Raw genomic sequence first — 18,825 nt, 5'->3', positions numbered from 1 at the left:
AATAACAGATGTAGGCCTATGTATCTCAACACAGGAAAATGGTAAAAAATACAAACTTTCCTATTTCAAATAACCTTTTGTGGCCATTTGAGTACAGATATCTGAGTTTACATGGTGCATTCAAGTCCAGAACTGGCCAATTTCAGAGGAGTCTGTTTCCTTCAATACAAAGCAGTCCTTCGCTCTTTTCCAGGAGGATGGGATGGTGCCTTTTGTCTATACCCTCTGCAAAAGCTTCCATAGCCTGTATAGTAGCATAGGATATCTCTCGCATACCTTGTAAGGTATACCACTTGGTCCAGGAGCAGATACTGATCAGGCTTTCGAAGCTGCTATGTCGTTATGCTGCTAGCATGCTGGTCCTGTCTGTCCTCATCAAAAATAACAGTAAATAACCAGGATGAGGCAGATCATTGCTGTGTTTTAAACTGGGGGACAAGACTGAACCGAAGTGAAAGTGAAACTTACAGTAGCGCGACACAGAGAAGTGTCTGCTGCGTTCCCTCTGTAGTATTTATCCATGCTAAATAAAACGCCCTGCTACTGACCCGTTCTACTCTGCTTATGATCTCCGGTCATGTCTCTGCCACAGTAGGTTAAACATGCCGGTCCTACAGTGATCGTCGGCATCACAGTTGTGTTTTAAACTGGTGTACAATGCAAGACTGAGTGAATAAACACGACACATAACACTTGATTGGCCACCAGATCGTGAGGTCGGACTTTGTTTCTCCAAAAGCTGAGTCGGCTTTAACTTTTCCGCTGCAGCTGTCTATGTTTTTTTTGCAGAACCCCCTGCGACACACACCGCTGCAACCAAAATGGAGTACCCTTATTAAAATGAATGGGGAAACCTGTGTTTTCGCCGCAACGCTGGATCTAATGTGAATACAGCCTTAAAGGCTTTCCCCCTTAGTGCATCAGTGTGGCTCTTTGAGAAACTCCTCAACAACTTCCTTAGGGCTAGTCAGTCTCTCAGATCTTGCTTCAACCAACAGATTTTTTGTGAACCTGTTTGGGTTCTTGATGAACGCTTTGCCTCTCTCTCCCTCCTCATTCTCCAAGACCTCTCTGCCTTTCTCAGTCTGCACAGTTTCCCTCGAAGTCCACTGGTCAGATCTTTGATGCCCACCTTTTCCTCAGCACTAGCTCTTTTGAACTATCTGTTGAGAGTCTTGATTTCCCTTCTCAACTGCAAGAGCTCTGTCTCTCTCCTTGGTGTATCTTTAGTCCCTTTAAGTTCTTACAAACCTTTCTACATTGGCACTTGACTACCAACACTCCACCTGTGAGTGTAGAAAACTTCTTGTAATGTCGTCAGACATGGCCCAGAGTTCACACAAGTGTCAGCTGCTCTCTCAGGACCTCAGACCCCCATGTGTCACTTCACTGTGCCCATTCAAAGATATCAATAAATTAACACATCAATGTATGTAATGCTTATGAGATGATTGGCATTCAACATTTCAAACTGAATTAATAATGTATGTCATACATGTCTGAATATGTGGTATGGTGTTAATTTATGTATTTGATGTTTGGTATAATTAAGAAGCTTGGAGTGCCACCTTGTCAAATCTATAAACCTCAACCTCGTCACAGACTTTGATACAATTTTTATAAGATTTAAGTAAAATGAAAGTTTGATAACTGAGAGGAACACAGGGGAGGACTGAAGTGTCACCTCTGATGACATCACACATACAGAGACAGAGACAGAGACTCACAAACAGACAGAGACACACACATACACAGACAGAGACAGAGACTCACAAACAGACAGAGACACACACAGACAAAGACCGAGACGCACACACAGAGACACACACACACAGACAGAGAGAGACAGAAACACACAGAGACACACAGACACAGAGAAGGACAGAGACACACACACACACAGACAGAAGCACACAGACAGAGACACAAAGACAGACAGAGACACGCACAGACAGAGACACACACACACACACAGACAGAGACACACAGACCGAGAGACACACAGGCGGACAGAGACACGCACAGACAGAGACACACACACACACAGACAGAGACAGAGACTCACAGACAGACAGAGAGACACACAGATGGAGACAGAGACACACAGACAGACAGAGACACACACACACACACACACACACACACAGACAGACAGACAGACAGACAGAGACAGAGACACACAGACAGACAGAGACACACAGACAGAGACAGAGACTCACAGACAGACAGAGACACAGACAGACAGAGACACACACACAGACAGAGACACACACATACACAGACAGAGACACACACACACACAGACAGAGACCGAGACGCACACACAGAGACACACACACATACAGACAGAGAGAGACCGAGACACACAGACAGAGACACACAGACACAGAGAAGGACAGAGACACACACACACACACACAGAGACAGAGACACACAGACAGACAGAGACACACACACAGACAGAGACACACAGACCGAGAGACACACAGACAGACAGAGACACACAGACAGACAGAGGCACACACACACAGACAGACAGAGACACACAGACCGAGAGACACACAGACAGACAGAGACACACAGACAGACAGAGGCACACACACACAGACAGACAGAGACACACAGACAGAGACCGAGACAGAGGGCCATATTTAGACGGTCTATAGCGGATGGTTTTAAGTGCAAAGCGCGAGTGAGTTTAGGGGCGTGTCCAAGTCCATTCTGCTCATTAAACAGAGCAGAGGTGGTATTTAGACTGTGAATTAGTTATGGGTGTGTTCTGGGCGGAACATAAATTAAACCAATCTGAGTGTCGTTGCTCATTCCCTTTAAGAGCCAGGTACACCAGGACACATATTAAACAGTAGCACTCGTCTTCACTGAGGGACAGGGATGTGATCCCCAGCTGCTGGACCCTCTGCCCCGCCGTCTGTCCCATCAACAACTCTGACTGCATATGAAAAAATACACTGATATCAAACTGAGGAGGAGGAGGAGGAGGAGCGCTGCTGCTGTCCCTCTGTGTGTGTGGATCTCAGTCCGTGGATCAGGTGGGACGGGTCATAAAAAGTATCATCCTGACCAATAACTGGTGGGATGAGAGGGTGAAATACATCCTTAATGAGGAAATATAAATGAAATTACCTGCAGCGATCCTCCAGCAGCAGAAACAATATGTGTTTCTCTACATTAACTTGCACATTTGTGCACGAGGAACAGCTGATAAACTTCATAGATTATTTAAAACTCCTGACTTGTTTCCTTTGGAGCGTTTGAAACAGCTTTTAGTTTTGCTGATTAAATGATATGTGTTACAGTGACATGACTGCGTTCATGGAAAATAACTGAAAGCAGCCCTCAAATCATAAAATCAGAGCATAAGATAGAGCCCAGAGAGACACACAGACAGACAGAGAGAGGGACAGACAGACAGAGACAGACAGACACAGAGAGACATGCAGGACCCCATGCCAACAAAGACTGACTGGAAGTCACCTCCTCCTTCTTCATCCTCATCAGACTCAACTTGTCCTCCTTGCTGAACACAGCTCCATGTGCAGGACATCTGGTCCAACCCCCAAACCTCTTTGTCTTTGTGTAATGTCTTGTTGCCATAGTTTAGTTTTTGTGTTGTTGTTGTCATGTCTTTAGAATCAGTGAATAAATGTGTGACTATAAAGTTGTTGTTTGTGGTTTCTGTACATTTTACAGTTTGGTCACTGAACGCATTCTGATTTTGCTAATGCTTTACTTAAATTACCATTATTTCCCCTGAATTAATTATTATTAATGTCGCTGGTTGAGAGATTAACAGTAGTCCGTATAATAACCTTTATCAACACCATATTGATACTAATATTATGAGCTAAAATTATAATTACACTAAAGTACAGATTTGGGAAAAAGAGAGATCTAGTATCAGATTATTGCTTTGTATCATCAATTCTCTATCTGAATCAAGGTGTCAAAATTGGTATCAGGAAAGAAAAAGTTGCATTGGTGCATCCCCCGCTGGTATATTGGTCTTCCGCTGAAGGTTTTTATGTCTGTGTGCTTTCTGTAACATAATCCTGGGTTTTATTTCTGCCAGCTTAACAGATGATCCACCAGTCCCTCTCATTTGTCGCAAAAACAAAGTCTCCCCCCTCTCCTTTCCTCAGCTCCTCTCCAATCAAATCACACTGATGTTCAGTCTCCCCTATTGTTAATTCATGTACAGTAAGTTGGGAGTATGTGTTTCCTTTGATCTCTAAACCAGATAGACTATTGAAAGGGAAATTCAGTAATGGAGGAGATATTGACAGCGTCAATAGTCTCGAGGTCTTTTTTTAGCTTTCCTCGATTGTGTAAGGATGTGACTGGGGAGTATTGATGGTGGATGGGAGGCATGTGTGGGTCTAATGGCTTTACTCCTTTGGGCTTTCTCATATAGCCTCAGCAGCCAAGTCAGACTGTCTTTCTATTAATTATTCATTGTGAAGTCACTGGGCGGCAGGAAACAGGCACATGGTGCTCAGACACAGCTGAAAGAGGAAACAGAAGTGTACGCTGGTAAAATGAATAACCAGTCTAAGTGTGGTTCAGATACATCAGCATTGTGAAAGAAAGAAATGTATATGCAGTATACATGGTATGTAGTACAAGAACAGCCCTGAAAACTAGAGATTACCAACCGCTAGTTCTAAATTAACAGGCTTATTCACACATTTTACTGCTGAAAACCAGGATACATTTTCTGTGGACTACTGCTTTTATAGAACTAATATTACCTGAAGAAGTTGACTGATGCCTGACTGAAATGCCAGAGCTGTGAATCAGTGAGCGATTACAGAGGAAGACCCCTGTCCAGTGCAGGCCCTGGCATGCCACACTGTCACATAGTGCTGTACAGTGTCTGGTGTCTGATAAACTTCAAGGATCTGAAACTGGCCTTGTGCCATAACATCGTGCCCCCACCAAGGCAACCTTGTTTTTCATTGCAGTGCTGTTTTTGGTCTGGATGCATGGTTTTGGAGTGTGTGTGCCTCTGATGCGTTTTAAGGATATCTGAAGTGCTGGTAAATGCAGGATTAGTCACCATACATTTCTGACTGTCTTATGATGATGCTGGTTCTACGACAAAGAAGAATTCTCAGTACATTGCAAGACAGTAGGTCCTGGGTTTGAGAACTAGTTGGGACAGGGCCTTTTTGTACAGAGTTTGCATGTTCTCTCCATGCCTGTGTGGGTTCTCTCTGGGTACTCTGGCTACCCCGCCACTCACCCAATGTCAGCTGGGGTCGGCTCCAGCCTCCCAGTGACCCAGCAAAGGATATCCCAGATTGTCCCTCAGATTGAGCAAGACAGGAAGTCAGATACCGAAACAACATAAAAAAAATCTGGTTTATTTTCAAGAATAAGTGTTGACGCCAGCACAAACACTCCAAAAAAGAGACAAAACACCTCAGTCTCTGCTGAAGACGTGTCACCTCTCATCCAAGAGGCTTCTTCAGTTCTAACTAACTGGAGAGGAGTTGCAGGCTTTTAAACTCTGTGTGGAGGTGTCCTAAAGCTGTCTGTCTCATTCCTTTGAGGACAACAATGTAAACATGTTGGCCAGAGAAGACAGATGGTTTGAAAGAGGAGTAAAAGAATCCATCTATGTCAAACTGAAAACGACTGTCTTTGAGCAGAGGAGGTGGCCTACCACATTACTAATCACCCACCTACAATGCAGTACTGAGTTTCCTCCCCAGACAGCTTAACAACCATTTACACCTGGGCTCACCTAGCCTTAGAAACCCACATGAAGGCCTGTTGGGTCAACGACCCACACGTGGCCTTGATGTCTCTGAAACTCAGAGCTCACACGTGTCCTTAATGACCCTGTAAGGACACTCCCACACTATGTAAGGACACTCTCACATTGTGTAAGGTCACTCCCATACTATGTAAAGACACTCCCACACATAGTTTAAAAGTCTGCAACTCCCCTCCAGTTAGTTAGAACTGAAGAATGAATGAAACGTCTTCAACAAACTGAAATAAGTCCAGTTGCCTACGATACAGCACTTAAAATTACCATGACCTGGATGACTGAGAACCTTCATCAACATCTAAATGTCAAACCACACATAAATAATTAACAGCAATTTAAGATCACCAGATCTAGGATCTGTATCAAATTGTACTCACTCATAGATACCAGCCACCTACCTATTTTGTTCCTCAAGATTCATGCATTATTCACTGAGAAATTAATGAAATTGCAGAAAATTCCCTATCACACAATGTGAAGGGAAGTGAGAAAAAAATCCTGGATCCATCCCTTAATCCAGATCTGGACCAAAAGTTAATAGAGACCCATCTTTTTTAATCCAAATTTAGTGGAAATCCAGTCAGTTGTTTTTGTGTAATCCTGTTGAAAAACCAACCAACCAAATGGACACGGGCAAAAACACGAGCTCCTTGGCGGAGGTAAAGTACACAGGTTAACACTAAAAACACTACACCAAAACATCTGTGGAAAGCGGCAAAGACAAGCCAGAATCCAGGGTACAGTCCCTATCTCACAGCTGGTAATAGGGCAAATTATTTTTTCAAACAGCCAATAGCTGGTTGAATCAAAGATCTTCATCGGATTGGTGTTTGTGCAGCCCCTAATGTGGATGTCTGAGCTGTCATACCACTGTCCTCAGTCATTTTAGTTTGCATGCTAGTCTTCTCTTTTATCTGCTCTTTTTCTGTTATCAGCCTTGTAATGTATTAACTTGGTGTGTGTGTGTGTGTGTGTGTGTGTGTGTGTGTGTGTGTGTGTGTGTTGGATCACGTTTGTAGTCCTAGAGACATCTATTGTTGGAGGAACTTCCCCAGAAGCAGCTTTGAGTTTATGTGACTATTCCTTCAGAATGATTGATATTCATAATATTTTATCATTAAGAAGATTTTATGATCATATAGATGCTAATTCATTCTGAGAAGGACTGACTTGTCATTGACTCACCTAATTGGGCTTATTCTCGGCTTTGATGAAAGACATCAGCGGTCCGTGTTTTATGATGGTTAATGCTGTTTATAGGAACATGATAACCTGAGTTGATTTGTTATTCTGCGAATCTGGTCAGATGCTGCTTCTGGTGTTGTTAAAATTAAGACACAATCCTTTTTATTTACATATTATATTTCTGGGTCACAGTGCAAGTCAAGTGCTATTTAGGTTAGATCCATATTTTTTAAAGCGCAACATATTTTAATTTATGTATAGTTTATTTCACATCCTGTTAACCCATATTGAACAGATTATAGGTATCTCACTTGCTCGTTGTACTGATGTACTATTTCTATTTTATAAATGAGTCCTCAGAAAATGAAATCGTTCACCACACATCTTGCTGGAAAGGCTTAAAACTTGCTATCAATAGATTGGAGATAGAAAATCTGAGCTAAATATTGGGCATTTTCAGTCCTACATATAAATCCTTCTGTATTTGCCTTTTAAATCCTGATATCAGTGTGTGATTTGAGTTAGGTCTCAACTGCTTCACCTGCTTCAAGAGGCTATTACTCATTCACTGCGTGCACTAATCTGCTCAGCTGTACTTGCTATGAGAGCATTCATTGAGAGGGTGACCTAGATCTGGGTATGTGCTGCTAACAAGACTACAGTAATGTGTGTGTGGTGTTCAACCTGCAGCATGCTGCCAAAAGCCTCCTTCCCATTGCCATTCTGCCATTAGCCACTGTTTTTCCCTCTGTGTGTCCTATGTGCTGTCAGGCACTGGGGAGGACATGGGAGCGAAGGCATCGTTGGTGGAGGGTCCGGGAGCCGGCTCTGCACTGGGTCCTTCTCCCACCCTGGAGAACATCACGGCAGCATACGAAGAGAAACAGGAGGAGGCTGCCAGGGAGCTGATCCAACAAGCCTGCTGTATGGAGTGCAGCGCAGGATTGCCCCGCATCGATGGGGTGAGTACCCCTAATGTATACAGTACATGGCAGTCACAGTATCAACTGCCCTGCTGGTAGGCTATAACAGTATGTGCTATCATGGTGGAAACTAGGTCTTTACCTGGCGTTAAAGGGGAAAAACAGGTTTTTACTTTGATTATATATTGTCAGTGTGGTACAGTACACCTCTGTTAGAGAAACTTGTATGACAGTATGTACAGTATGAACTAGGGCCTCGCAATTTATTGAAATATAATCAAAATTGCAATATGGACAAGTACAATATCCAAATCGCAGACCCTTCATTTTTTGATAAAGATAAAATGTGTGACAAACAACATTATATTGAAGTACTTCAATGCTGCAGAAATGCCCTGGCCAACAAATCTTGTTCTCCAGATGTAAGAGAACATGTTGGTTTGGTACAGACTCCATCAAAATCATGATGCTTTTTTCAATTTTTGCAATTGTGATGCAAAAATGGTCATTCCCACTTATCATGAATCATATCGCAAAAAAAAAAAAATGATCCGTCAAAATAATTGGAATATGATTTTTTTTTAACATCTCATGCAGCCCTAGTATGTACAGTATCTGTTTATTAAAATGTTTAAATGTAGTGTTGATGTTAGCTTTGGCTAATAAAAACTCAAAGGTATGTCACGAATAAATAAAAATGGTGATATTGGAGCTCTAGGGCAGTACAGGAGAGCAGAAAAAACACATTTTCCTTTAAAAGAAAGTGAGACACCCCAAGGTCTTATATTTTTTCTCTCAGGACAGTTTAGATCCACAAAACATGTTTTTGGCCATAGCCCAATAATTCATATGCTGATTTTGAGAATTTTACCCAAATATCTAATAGGAGTCTCAGTTGTGCCATTTTTACAGTTTTCTTAGCTTAGCTTCCTTAGCTAGTCGTCCAACATTGTTTTATGCATACGAGACTGAACAAAGCTAAGTTGGCTAAGCTGGATATGTGGTGCGGAGACAAGGACGCTTTTACACATACAGCATATACCTCGACGGATATATATATATATGACATATACACCGATCAGCCTCAACATTAAAACCACTGACAGGTGACATGAATAACATTGATCATCTCATCACAATACGATGTTCTGCTGGGAAACCTTGGGTGCTGGCATTCATGTGAATGCCAGCACCGCATCCAAACACTGTTGTGGACCAAGTACACCCCCTCATCACAACAACACTACCCGATGGCAGTGGCCCCCCAGCAGGACAATGTACCCTGACACACCGCAAACACTACTCAGGAACAGCCGGGCCTCCAAATTTCCCAGATCCCAATCTGGTCAAGCATCTCTAAGACGTGCTGGAGCAGGTCTGATCCATGGAGGCCCCACCCCCCAACATACTGGACCCAGAGGATCCACTTTAAAACGCCCTGGTGCCAGACACCACAGGACACCCTCAGAGGTCTTAAGTCCATGTCTTGACAGGTCAGAGCTGTTTTGGCTGCACAAGGGGAACCTTCACAATATTAGGCAGGTGGTCATAATGTTATACCTGATCGGTGTATATATTACACTGACAAGGGATAAGTACCTCCTACGACCCCACATCAAAAGACCCAAGCTATCACTTTAAGTACAGACTGTCTATGAAGGTGTAGAGTTATATTGGAAGAAAAGGCACAAGGAAATAAAATAGGGAAGATAGACTGGCAAGTTTTCCAAAAGTGGGAAATGTAAGCAGAACTGAGGGAAGCAAAATCAGTGGCAGGATTAGTGTTGAAACAAAAGTAGAAAAAGAAAGAGTAAGTAGTAGAGGCAGAGAAAGAAGGAGAAAAACAAATGTACGGCCAGAAATATGGTTCTACCTCCATATACTGTCTCAATACCTACAGTTCCTCCTCCACTGGGGACACCTCTTCCACATGAGGTTGCATGAGGTGGATGCTACCCATGCAGCTGAACAACTTCAGGAAGGCTCTGTAGGAGGAGGGAAGGGAAACCAATGTACCCTGACCTGTCAGCCCTCTGTCTGACTCCCAAAAAGACACAGACCCAGAGTCTCCCAGTCTCTTTCTCGTATAGCAGCATCTTTTGACAATTGGCTTCGGAGCCAAGGGGACAGAGGGGATGTGTACCTGATGCCCATGATGATGTTTCCCAACCCTCAGCCACAGCCAACCAGAAGTGTTACCAGGGATCCAAGTTTTTGTGTATAGGCCATGGCAGCCAGATGAACTGAAGGAGGTTGCAGAGTGTCGTGGTAATTTCTTGTGAACAGAGGACTGAACACAGGAGAGAGTAGTCGTTTCTTTATTCAAACACTTGCAAGTGGACGCTTCAACCATCAACATGAAATGCTCTGGCTGAAGGCGCAAAATGCTTTCTTGTGGTTTTTCTTATAAACATCTAAACAAAAGAGCTGCATTTAATACTACAAATTTGATACGGCACATAAAAAACAAACACTCAAAGGAAAACAACAAGTTCGCTCAAGCAATACATGCAAAGGCACCAAAGCAACATACACTCGCGGATACTTTCAAAAGGAAAGAGAAATATCCTCAAGACAGTGACATGGCCAAAAATATTACAGAGAAGGTAATTGAATTCATCACTCTGGATAACCAGCCCATCTCCGTGGTCGAGGATCAGGGTTTAGTTACTGACTTTGTTTACTTGGTTGTTTTTTGTTAAAAAACAAAAAACAAATGAAAACCAATGTTGCAGTAGGATATGCAGAATAAGAAAGAGCCATATGAAAGTATTTACTTTGTTTCAACAAAATAAAAAAATCTATTAAGGAACAGCTTGGATGCAGGTAATTTTTTCTTTATGCAGCTGTATTATCTAGGAAAATATTAGTTAGGGCTAAGTATCGGATCGGGACTCGGTATCGGCAGATACTAAATATTAAATGACTCGGATCAGGATCGGGGTAAAAAAAACCTGATCGGGACATCCCTAGTTAAGATATTGTTGTGCACTTAACTACAGTATGTCTTGAAGCTTGTCTGAAGGTAAAAGCTGCCCTTCCAGCTCCACAACATCTAGCCTGGAGACCTGTTGACGACTCCAACTGCGTCCAGATAGCTAGGAGGGAGGCATGGATCCTAGCATCCTAATGCAAACCTTTTCTCAGCAATGCCTCTTCTGAGAAAAAGACAACCTAACCATGCAATTAAACATATTTGAGATTCAGAAATCAATGTATGGATTAGAACATGTCAGGAATTGAGATGAGGGTCAATTCTCTGAATGGCAAATGGCTGACAGTCATTGTCCTGCAAAACATTAAAGGGCCATTGCTTTGGGGAAGGCATGTCATAAGGTATGTAACCACTATTCTGTTGTTACCTGACAGTATATAAGTCAAGACAATCTGGAAGACTGGGGAGAAGACTGTGGGTGTTCTGTCCATGATGAATGTATTAAAGAGATCTGATTCATCACACCAAGTCTGTAATTCTTTAGAGAATTAGCATCTCTCAAACCTCAACAAGGAGAATTTCCCTTACAGGGTACATAACATTAAGGCTGTCCCATAGAAGAAATGCCAGTTGCTCAAGTGAGTAGGGAGACTCTGCACCAGGTCACCAGTGTAGTCAAAGCTGCTTCCCACTGTCGCTCTGACAGCAACCTCCGACTGTCAGGCTCCCATCACCAGTGAAGGGAGCTGGCAGCTCTCGCATCCATGCCTGGCGAGTGTCCAACATACACCTTTTTAGTTTTGTCTCTGCACCACATGTTACCTAAACTGAGCTGTGATCAGCCTCTGAAGCTTGAAACAAAGTTAGCTGGCTAGCAGTATTAAGGAAGCCAAGCTAAGAATAGCACAAATACGAATGGCACGATTAAACAAAACACACTAACAGCAGGCTAGAGAAAAGAAACATAGCTGCCACCAATGTATCTGAGCGTCAGTGCATTGACCAGCAGCAACAGTTTCTTTCCATTTTTTCTCCCACGTGTCACAAACACCAACAACTCACGTACTTCCAACTCTAAGGGGACACCCTACTTTTTTGTGCTCTCTGGTGGAGGGCCTTTTTAAATCATGATGTTAGGATGGTACAGGGCTCAGTTGTTGATGACTGTCACTGGCGATGGACGATGGTATCAATCATCGGCCCAACTCTACTTTCCAGGCGGTACTACAGGAATATCAGATTTCAGTAAACAACCAATTCTTCATTCCTGTCCTTGTCTTCAGGTGGTCCCTCATATAGGCTGTTTCAGTACGATTGCTTTCTCATGTTTGCCCATTTTCAACAGAATCCTATATGAGGGCTTATTTCTTAAACAGGTTTCCCCTTAATCATCAATGTTACATAACATGCACTTGACACAGTTCTTGTTTGTCTCAAATGGTTTTGAGGAAACAGAAAATCTAACAACATGATGCTTTAATAATCTGGTTCATGATGACAAGGAAGTGCCATTCATCTGATACAGATATGCCAAACTGAAGTATTAAAGGAAGAAGCATGAAACCTTACCTCTGTTCAACCTGAAAAACCAGTCCCACATGATCAACGTGCTGCTTAAAGTCGAGACTAAAACTAGTTCTTCACAGACCTTTTCAAGTCTGCAACTCTTTTCATGGAGGCTCAGCAATGTTTCAACAAAAAATATTAGGTTTTTCCACTTTGTCAGCTGTTTCAACTTATAAATGTATTTATAAGATTGTTTAGAAATATTCCTTATAGTCCTAAAAAAATGTTTCTTTATTTGTATAAATAAATTGACAGGCAGATAAACTCCATCCCCAATTACCACGCAGACAGCAAAGTATGAAGTTGAATATCTTTAATGTGGTAACTGGAAGTCGGGTAAAACAACGATACACCTGAACATCAGGATGATGTCCCCCTGGCTCTGTGCTTCCTGTTTCTCCTATTTGTTTCTCCTCGCTCTTCGCTTGAACTGGAAGTCGCTCCTGTCCGCAATCTTGCACTCGGTCCCAATTCTCTTATTTGCGTTCCGAGAAGCGAGGAGCAATCTCTGATGAGCGAGGACACACGAGAGCTGCCTTCACTGAAGTCTGTTACAGACCGACACGCCCCATTAGTTATTGATTGGACACTGCAGCGGATCCGACTGATCTGATACATCACAACATCACTGGAGTTTCATTCCGGAGTGAGGACAGATAACAGGTTAACTGTATAACCTTCAAGTTTTATATTTTGTTTGTTTTCTGGTTCACCACAGAGTTAAAATGTGTCAGCCGGACTGTAGGAAAACAAAAGCACCTGTAAGATTATAATTATAGCTCAAAATATTAGTATTAATATGGCGTAAATAGAGGTTATTATGCAGACTATTGTTATAGTCTCTCGACCAGGGAGATGACCTCATAGTACAATAACACAGTGAAACCCTGCCTGATCAGGTAAGAGTGGGTCTATTAACACACATATTCAAGGGAAATAATTAAGTACAGAAACGACTTTATGGTCAAATATTTATTTAATTGTCTAAAGACAAAGACATGACAACAACAAAACACAAACTAGACTATGGTGACAAAACAAAGACAAAGAGGTTCGGGGGTTGGACCAGTTGTAAATGGAGCTGTGTTCAACAACGCAATAGAAGGTGAATGGAGTACCCTTAAAACAGACTGTGCTTGCATCGTTCAAAGTAGGGATGTAACGGTATGAAAATTTCACACCACGGTAATAGTGACCAAAATTATCACGGTTATCGGTATATTTTTAAAATGTCTTCAAAATGTTGAAAAAACACTGATACACTGATGAATTGAAATAATTTCACCAAGATTTATATTTAAATAGATTTATTATATATTAAAAGGCCTAGGGTATAAGCAGCCTGTTTCTGAAACGCGTCCTGTAATGTCTGTGTTACAGAGGTAGAATGAGATGTACTGGCAGTAGCACTCGATTGGCCAGCAGACCCTCTCTGTGAAAAAAATGAATAGAAAATGTCATTATTAATTATTACTGTCATTGTTACTTAATACTAAGGGTGCAACCAACAGATCACAAAACTCACAATCTAGATCATATCACTTTTGTGAGAAACAGGTTGGATAATCTTTTAGATCAAAACAAAAAGGATTATTGTTAAATTAATTATGAATACTCTATTTTGGCTCTTATCTCTATCTAGACACTTGTTATATTCACCATTTTATATTATTCTTTATATTTAGTCTATTCTACAAATAATCCACAAGTATTATATATTTCTGATATTACTTATATATATATCGGCTGTCTGTCTCTCTGTCTGCTTGCTCGTCTGTTGTCAATGGACTCGGTCAATCTGATTGGTCAAATGGCTGCTGAGCCACAGGTAGACGCTGCTCCGGTGAATGGAGCTCAGATGAAAGTCAGTCATCTCAGTCAGTTTGCATTCACTAACTCAGTCCACCCAGTACGTGTTTGTCTCAAATCCTCCTCACTGCAGCTCTGCATCAATATCTGGGGAATTATTAGGTCGACTTTAAAAAGTAAAATCTACAATTAATAAGCGGTTCAGATAATGTGCCAAATCACGGATCAACTTCGTTCAGTTATACCACTATCTGGTCAGTTTGCATTAGTGACAGCAAATTAGACAGAGAAAACTTGACATACACACATCATTCACCTGAGCTTAAGGTTAATTTACCTTGCATTCACTTAACAGTTGAGGGCGATGGTTGTGCAAATAAGTAAGTAAATTGGACGTGTTGCTGCCCCTCGCAACAACTTTCTTCTTGCAGCTCCTGCAGATAGGGCTGCCCCCCTCGACCAGCTGTCCCTGAGCTTTCTTATAATAATCAAAATACGCCCAGACTTCAGATTTGGTTCTCTTTGAAGGCGGAAAAATGCCTTGAGGGCCGCTACTATCACGTCCTCCCTCCGCCATGTCTTCTTCACTACATAACAAGCGCACGTTGCACGCTGCGCCTGCGTAGGGAGACTTGGATAAAGTATCTCGCGAGTTTTCCACACCGTGGTTATCGACCGCGTCGGTTACCATGGTAATTAAAACTTAAACGGTAACCTTCACCGTCGGGAATTTTACCGTGGTTTACCGTGACACCGGTAACCGTTACATCCCTAGTTCAAAGCTGAGAGTACTGAAAGTAACCAAAAGAAATCAGGAAATCTGAGTTTGGACTGAGTCAATCTTATCCTAGCCTACACTTGTTTAACCTGTAAACCATCAACCATATTATTCAACCCCCCGTGGGGGTCAAGCGATGAAGAGAGCTCCTGGCTGTATCTTCTTGCTATTGTCCTTGCGAGTCTCTCCTCTTGTTATCTTCTATAAGTAATCTTCCAGCAAAACTGTTTGCTGCCTGCTTTAAAGATATTTAAGCAGGTATAAAGCACAGGATTGGTTATAATGTAGGGCACAGACAGCAGTTGAAATAATGCAGAGTACTAACTGCAAAAAAGAAATATCTTTATTTTAGGCCATCTGTGAATCAACTTCATCACAATCTAATTTACAATTGTAGGCCTAAACTTTATTCCCTATAACTGTAATCACATAAATGTCAAAACTGAAACACATTTGCTTTTTATCACGGTAGTGATGTGTGGACCACAGGTTAATCCATGGACAGCGTTAACAGAGCTGTGCGCAATTACAAAGCTCTGTTAACGCTCATCACATCAGTTTAACTTTATTGATTATTTAAATCTCTGGACAATTTTTAGTTCTGTGTTATACTTATATAGATAATGGCATTTTTGGCATAAATTCATCTGACGTCTCTATAGCTGTTAAAGCTTACTGACACCTGATCCAGCTGTGATCAACTACAGCCGTCATCAGAAGCGGACGTTGCTTCATGTGAGGCTGCAGAGGAAAGGACGTCTAATTTCTCTTAAAACGTATTTTCTTGGTCCTCTCTCCTCCCATGGTTTCCTTGCGTCTTAGTCCCACCTACCGAAGATTCGTGGACAGACGCAAAGTGAAAAGACGCAAGTGAGGGAAACATGGAAACAATTTAGGTGAAATGGGAAGCACCCCTTGAGGACAGCCGAGTTAGACCGACCAAAAGAGATATCACCAAGGACAGTCTCCTTAGGATGTTGGATCCATTTATTGATAAGGATGGCCTATTGAGTGTTGGAGGACGCATAATCATTCCTGGACAGGATCATGTTGCATCCTTCCTTGTGCAACATTGCTATGGCGAGTCACACTATCAACAACCTGTCTGTGAGGTTTAGACCTCGTATGGCATACAGCAGGGGTCACCAACTACATTTGTCGGAGGGCCAGAATTTTACTGGACACTCACCTTGGGGGCCGGACCCCCAAAAAATTGAAATAAAAATATAATTTTGGCATAAAATTATCACTTAATGTTTATTTGTTTATATTTTTTCATTTCATTACAAAACTGAAGGCATTTTTAGCCTTTATGAGTCAGGCTCCTATCACTTGTACCACAGTCAACCACCAGGAGTGATAGAGATACTTTGTCTCAATTCAAGTAAACTTTATTTATAGAGCACTTGAAAAACAAACAGATGAAACAAAGTATCGATATAGGGCTGTCGTCCCTGGCTTCAGCGCTAATACAGTTTCAGTTAGTGGAAGGAAAAGGCCTCTTAACACAGGTAGGCTAAAATGGCACTCTCAAAGGCCATGAAACGAAAAGTTGACGCGGAAAACAGATCCTTTAATGACGAATGGACTGAAAAGTACGCATTTATCATGCCAACCTTCAGAAATGCGTTACCTGTGTGCCTCATTTGCAACGAAACTGTTGCTGTTGCAAAAGAATATAATCTGCGCCGTCCCCACAACACTAAACACACAAATTTCAAGGATTCATATCCTGAGCAGTCAGAGGCCCGAAAGAGAAAAATTGCCACATTGAAATCTGCGTACTCCCGTGCAAGTGGCATTATTACTCGAGCTTTAACTGATCAAGAGAGAGCAACGTGTGCATCAATGCAGGCTGCCTGGGTGCTTTGCAAACATAATCAACCTTTCACAGAAAGTGAGGTTTTCAAGGAGTGCATGGTCACAGTTCTGGAGGAACTTGCCCCCGACAAATCCATGGACAGAATTATTGCAGCTGTCAAACAAATACCTCTCTCTGCTTCAACTGCCGCGCGTCGTGTACACGTCTTGGCAGAGCATGTCCAGCAAGTTGTCATTGAAGGGATCAAGGAAGCCAAATACATTTCGTTGGCCATTGATGAGTCCACGGACAATACGGATATCTCACAGTTGTGCGTTTTTGTCAGATTCTTTGATGGCAAAGATTTCCGAGAGGAGCTGCTGGCATTGCTTCCGCTGGAGGACAACACCACTGCTGACATCATCTTCGGAAAACTGGAGGATTTTTTTAAAAGTCATGGATTGTCCTTTGATAAAATCAACCTGATAGTGACAGATGGAGCACCTGCTATGATTGGCAAAAACAAGGGTCTGGTGAGCAGAATAAAGACTGTCGCTCCTAAAACTAACGCGCTTCACTGCATTATCCATCAAAGTGTGCTGTGCGCAAAGCTAAGTGGGGAGCTCAAAGAGGTGATGGAGAAAACAATGAAAATTATCAACCACATCAGAGGAACCTCAAGCACACAGCATCGCCTGTTCCGCAAATTTGTGCTCGAATCCGAGGCTTCTCATGATGACCTGTTACTCCACAATGACGTGCGCTGGCTCAGTAAGGGCAAAGCACTGGAGCGCTTCGTTGAACTCAGTGCCCAGGTAGTGGAGTTTTTGAAACAAAGCAAAGCAAAAGCGGCAGCTGACCATCTCCGCACCATGCAGGACAGCGAATATATGTCCAACGTTGCATTTTTGACAGACATTTTCTCGCATTTGAATGCACTTAATCTCCAGCTGCAAGGAAAAGAGAAATCAGTGGTGGATCTGGTGGAAAAACTCGATGCGTTTGGGAACAAACTTGACCTTTTTAACGCAGATTTGTTGTCGGGGAGGCTGTTGCATTTCAGCACACTGAAGAAGGTGGGACAAAGCCACGTAACAGACAGGATGAAGAAATTCATCACACAATTAAAAGACAACTTCTCCTCCAGGTTCGATGACTTTTTAATTCCCAGGGATGTCATTGGATTTGTGCGTGATCCTTTCAGCATCAACCCAAGTGGAGAATTCTCCACAAACGCAGTGAAAATGATGTCTTTGGACGAAGCGGCCATTCAGAGCGAGCTGGCTGAAATCCAGGCCACAGGGGACCTGAAGGCTGCTCTCCATGGTCCTGAAAACCTGGGCGCATTTTGGTTGTCCTGTCCCGAGGAGTATGGTACATTGAAGACGCTGGCTATGTATGTGCTCACCATGTTCGGTTCGACGTACACCTGTGAGGCTGCGTTCTCCAAAATGAACAACATAAAAACACATGAGAGGAACCGGCTGTCGCACCAGTCCTTGGAGGACTCTTTGCGCATAAGTCTGACAGCGGCCAAGCCTGATGTAAAAAAGTTGGTGTCAGAGGGGAAATGTAATTTCAGCCATTGAGCAGTGTGAGTAACCTATTTCAGCCGTGTGATTTGAAATCGCTATAGCCCACTTAACGTTTTATTTGATGTGCAAACATTATATGTATCCTGTTTTTGTTCGGATACCAGGTTAGTATTTATTTACCATGCTATTTTAAGTTATGCCAGCCAGTTGGTTTTCTCTCCTTTTTTTGTACGGAGAAGTCTGGTTTGAAGTTTGTTGAGACTTTGAAATAAAAACCAAACGTTAAGTAGGGGGCATAAGGAAAAGTTATGTGTGGAAAATAACAAGAACTGTGTGAAACAATAAATGTAAAAAAAAAAAAAAGTGGAGCGAGTTTGTCCTCATTTCGGAATAAAGCCTAAATAGAGTCATAATTGGTGGGGATTACTGATAGTTAAAAGTCTCAGTCGTTGTTGCTATTTTCAGTTGCTTTAATAGTGTGGACCACATGATATAT

General features: G+C 42.3%; 1 protein-coding gene across 1 annotated transcript in view; it reads left to right on the top strand.

Moving 5' to 3' along the window:
- lrrk1 (leucine-rich repeat kinase 1) overlaps positions 1-18,825 on the top strand; it is a 111,318-nt gene that overhangs the window by 10,920 nt on the left and 81,573 nt on the right. The window contains exon 3 of the mRNA XM_073464207.1: positions 7,754-7,944. Within this exon, the coding sequence (XP_073320308.1) occupies positions 7,754-7,944 (191 nt within the window). The remainder of the gene's footprint in view (positions 1-7,753; positions 7,945-18,825) is intronic.

The sequence above is a fragment of the Pagrus major genome, chromosome 4 (assembly GCF_040436345.1).
Source record: "Pagrus major chromosome 4, Pma_NU_1.0".
In the NCBI taxonomy this organism is placed as follows: domain Eukaryota; kingdom Metazoa; phylum Chordata; class Actinopteri; order Spariformes; family Sparidae; genus Pagrus; species Pagrus major.
This window is presented reverse-complemented; position numbering and strand designations above follow the sequence as displayed.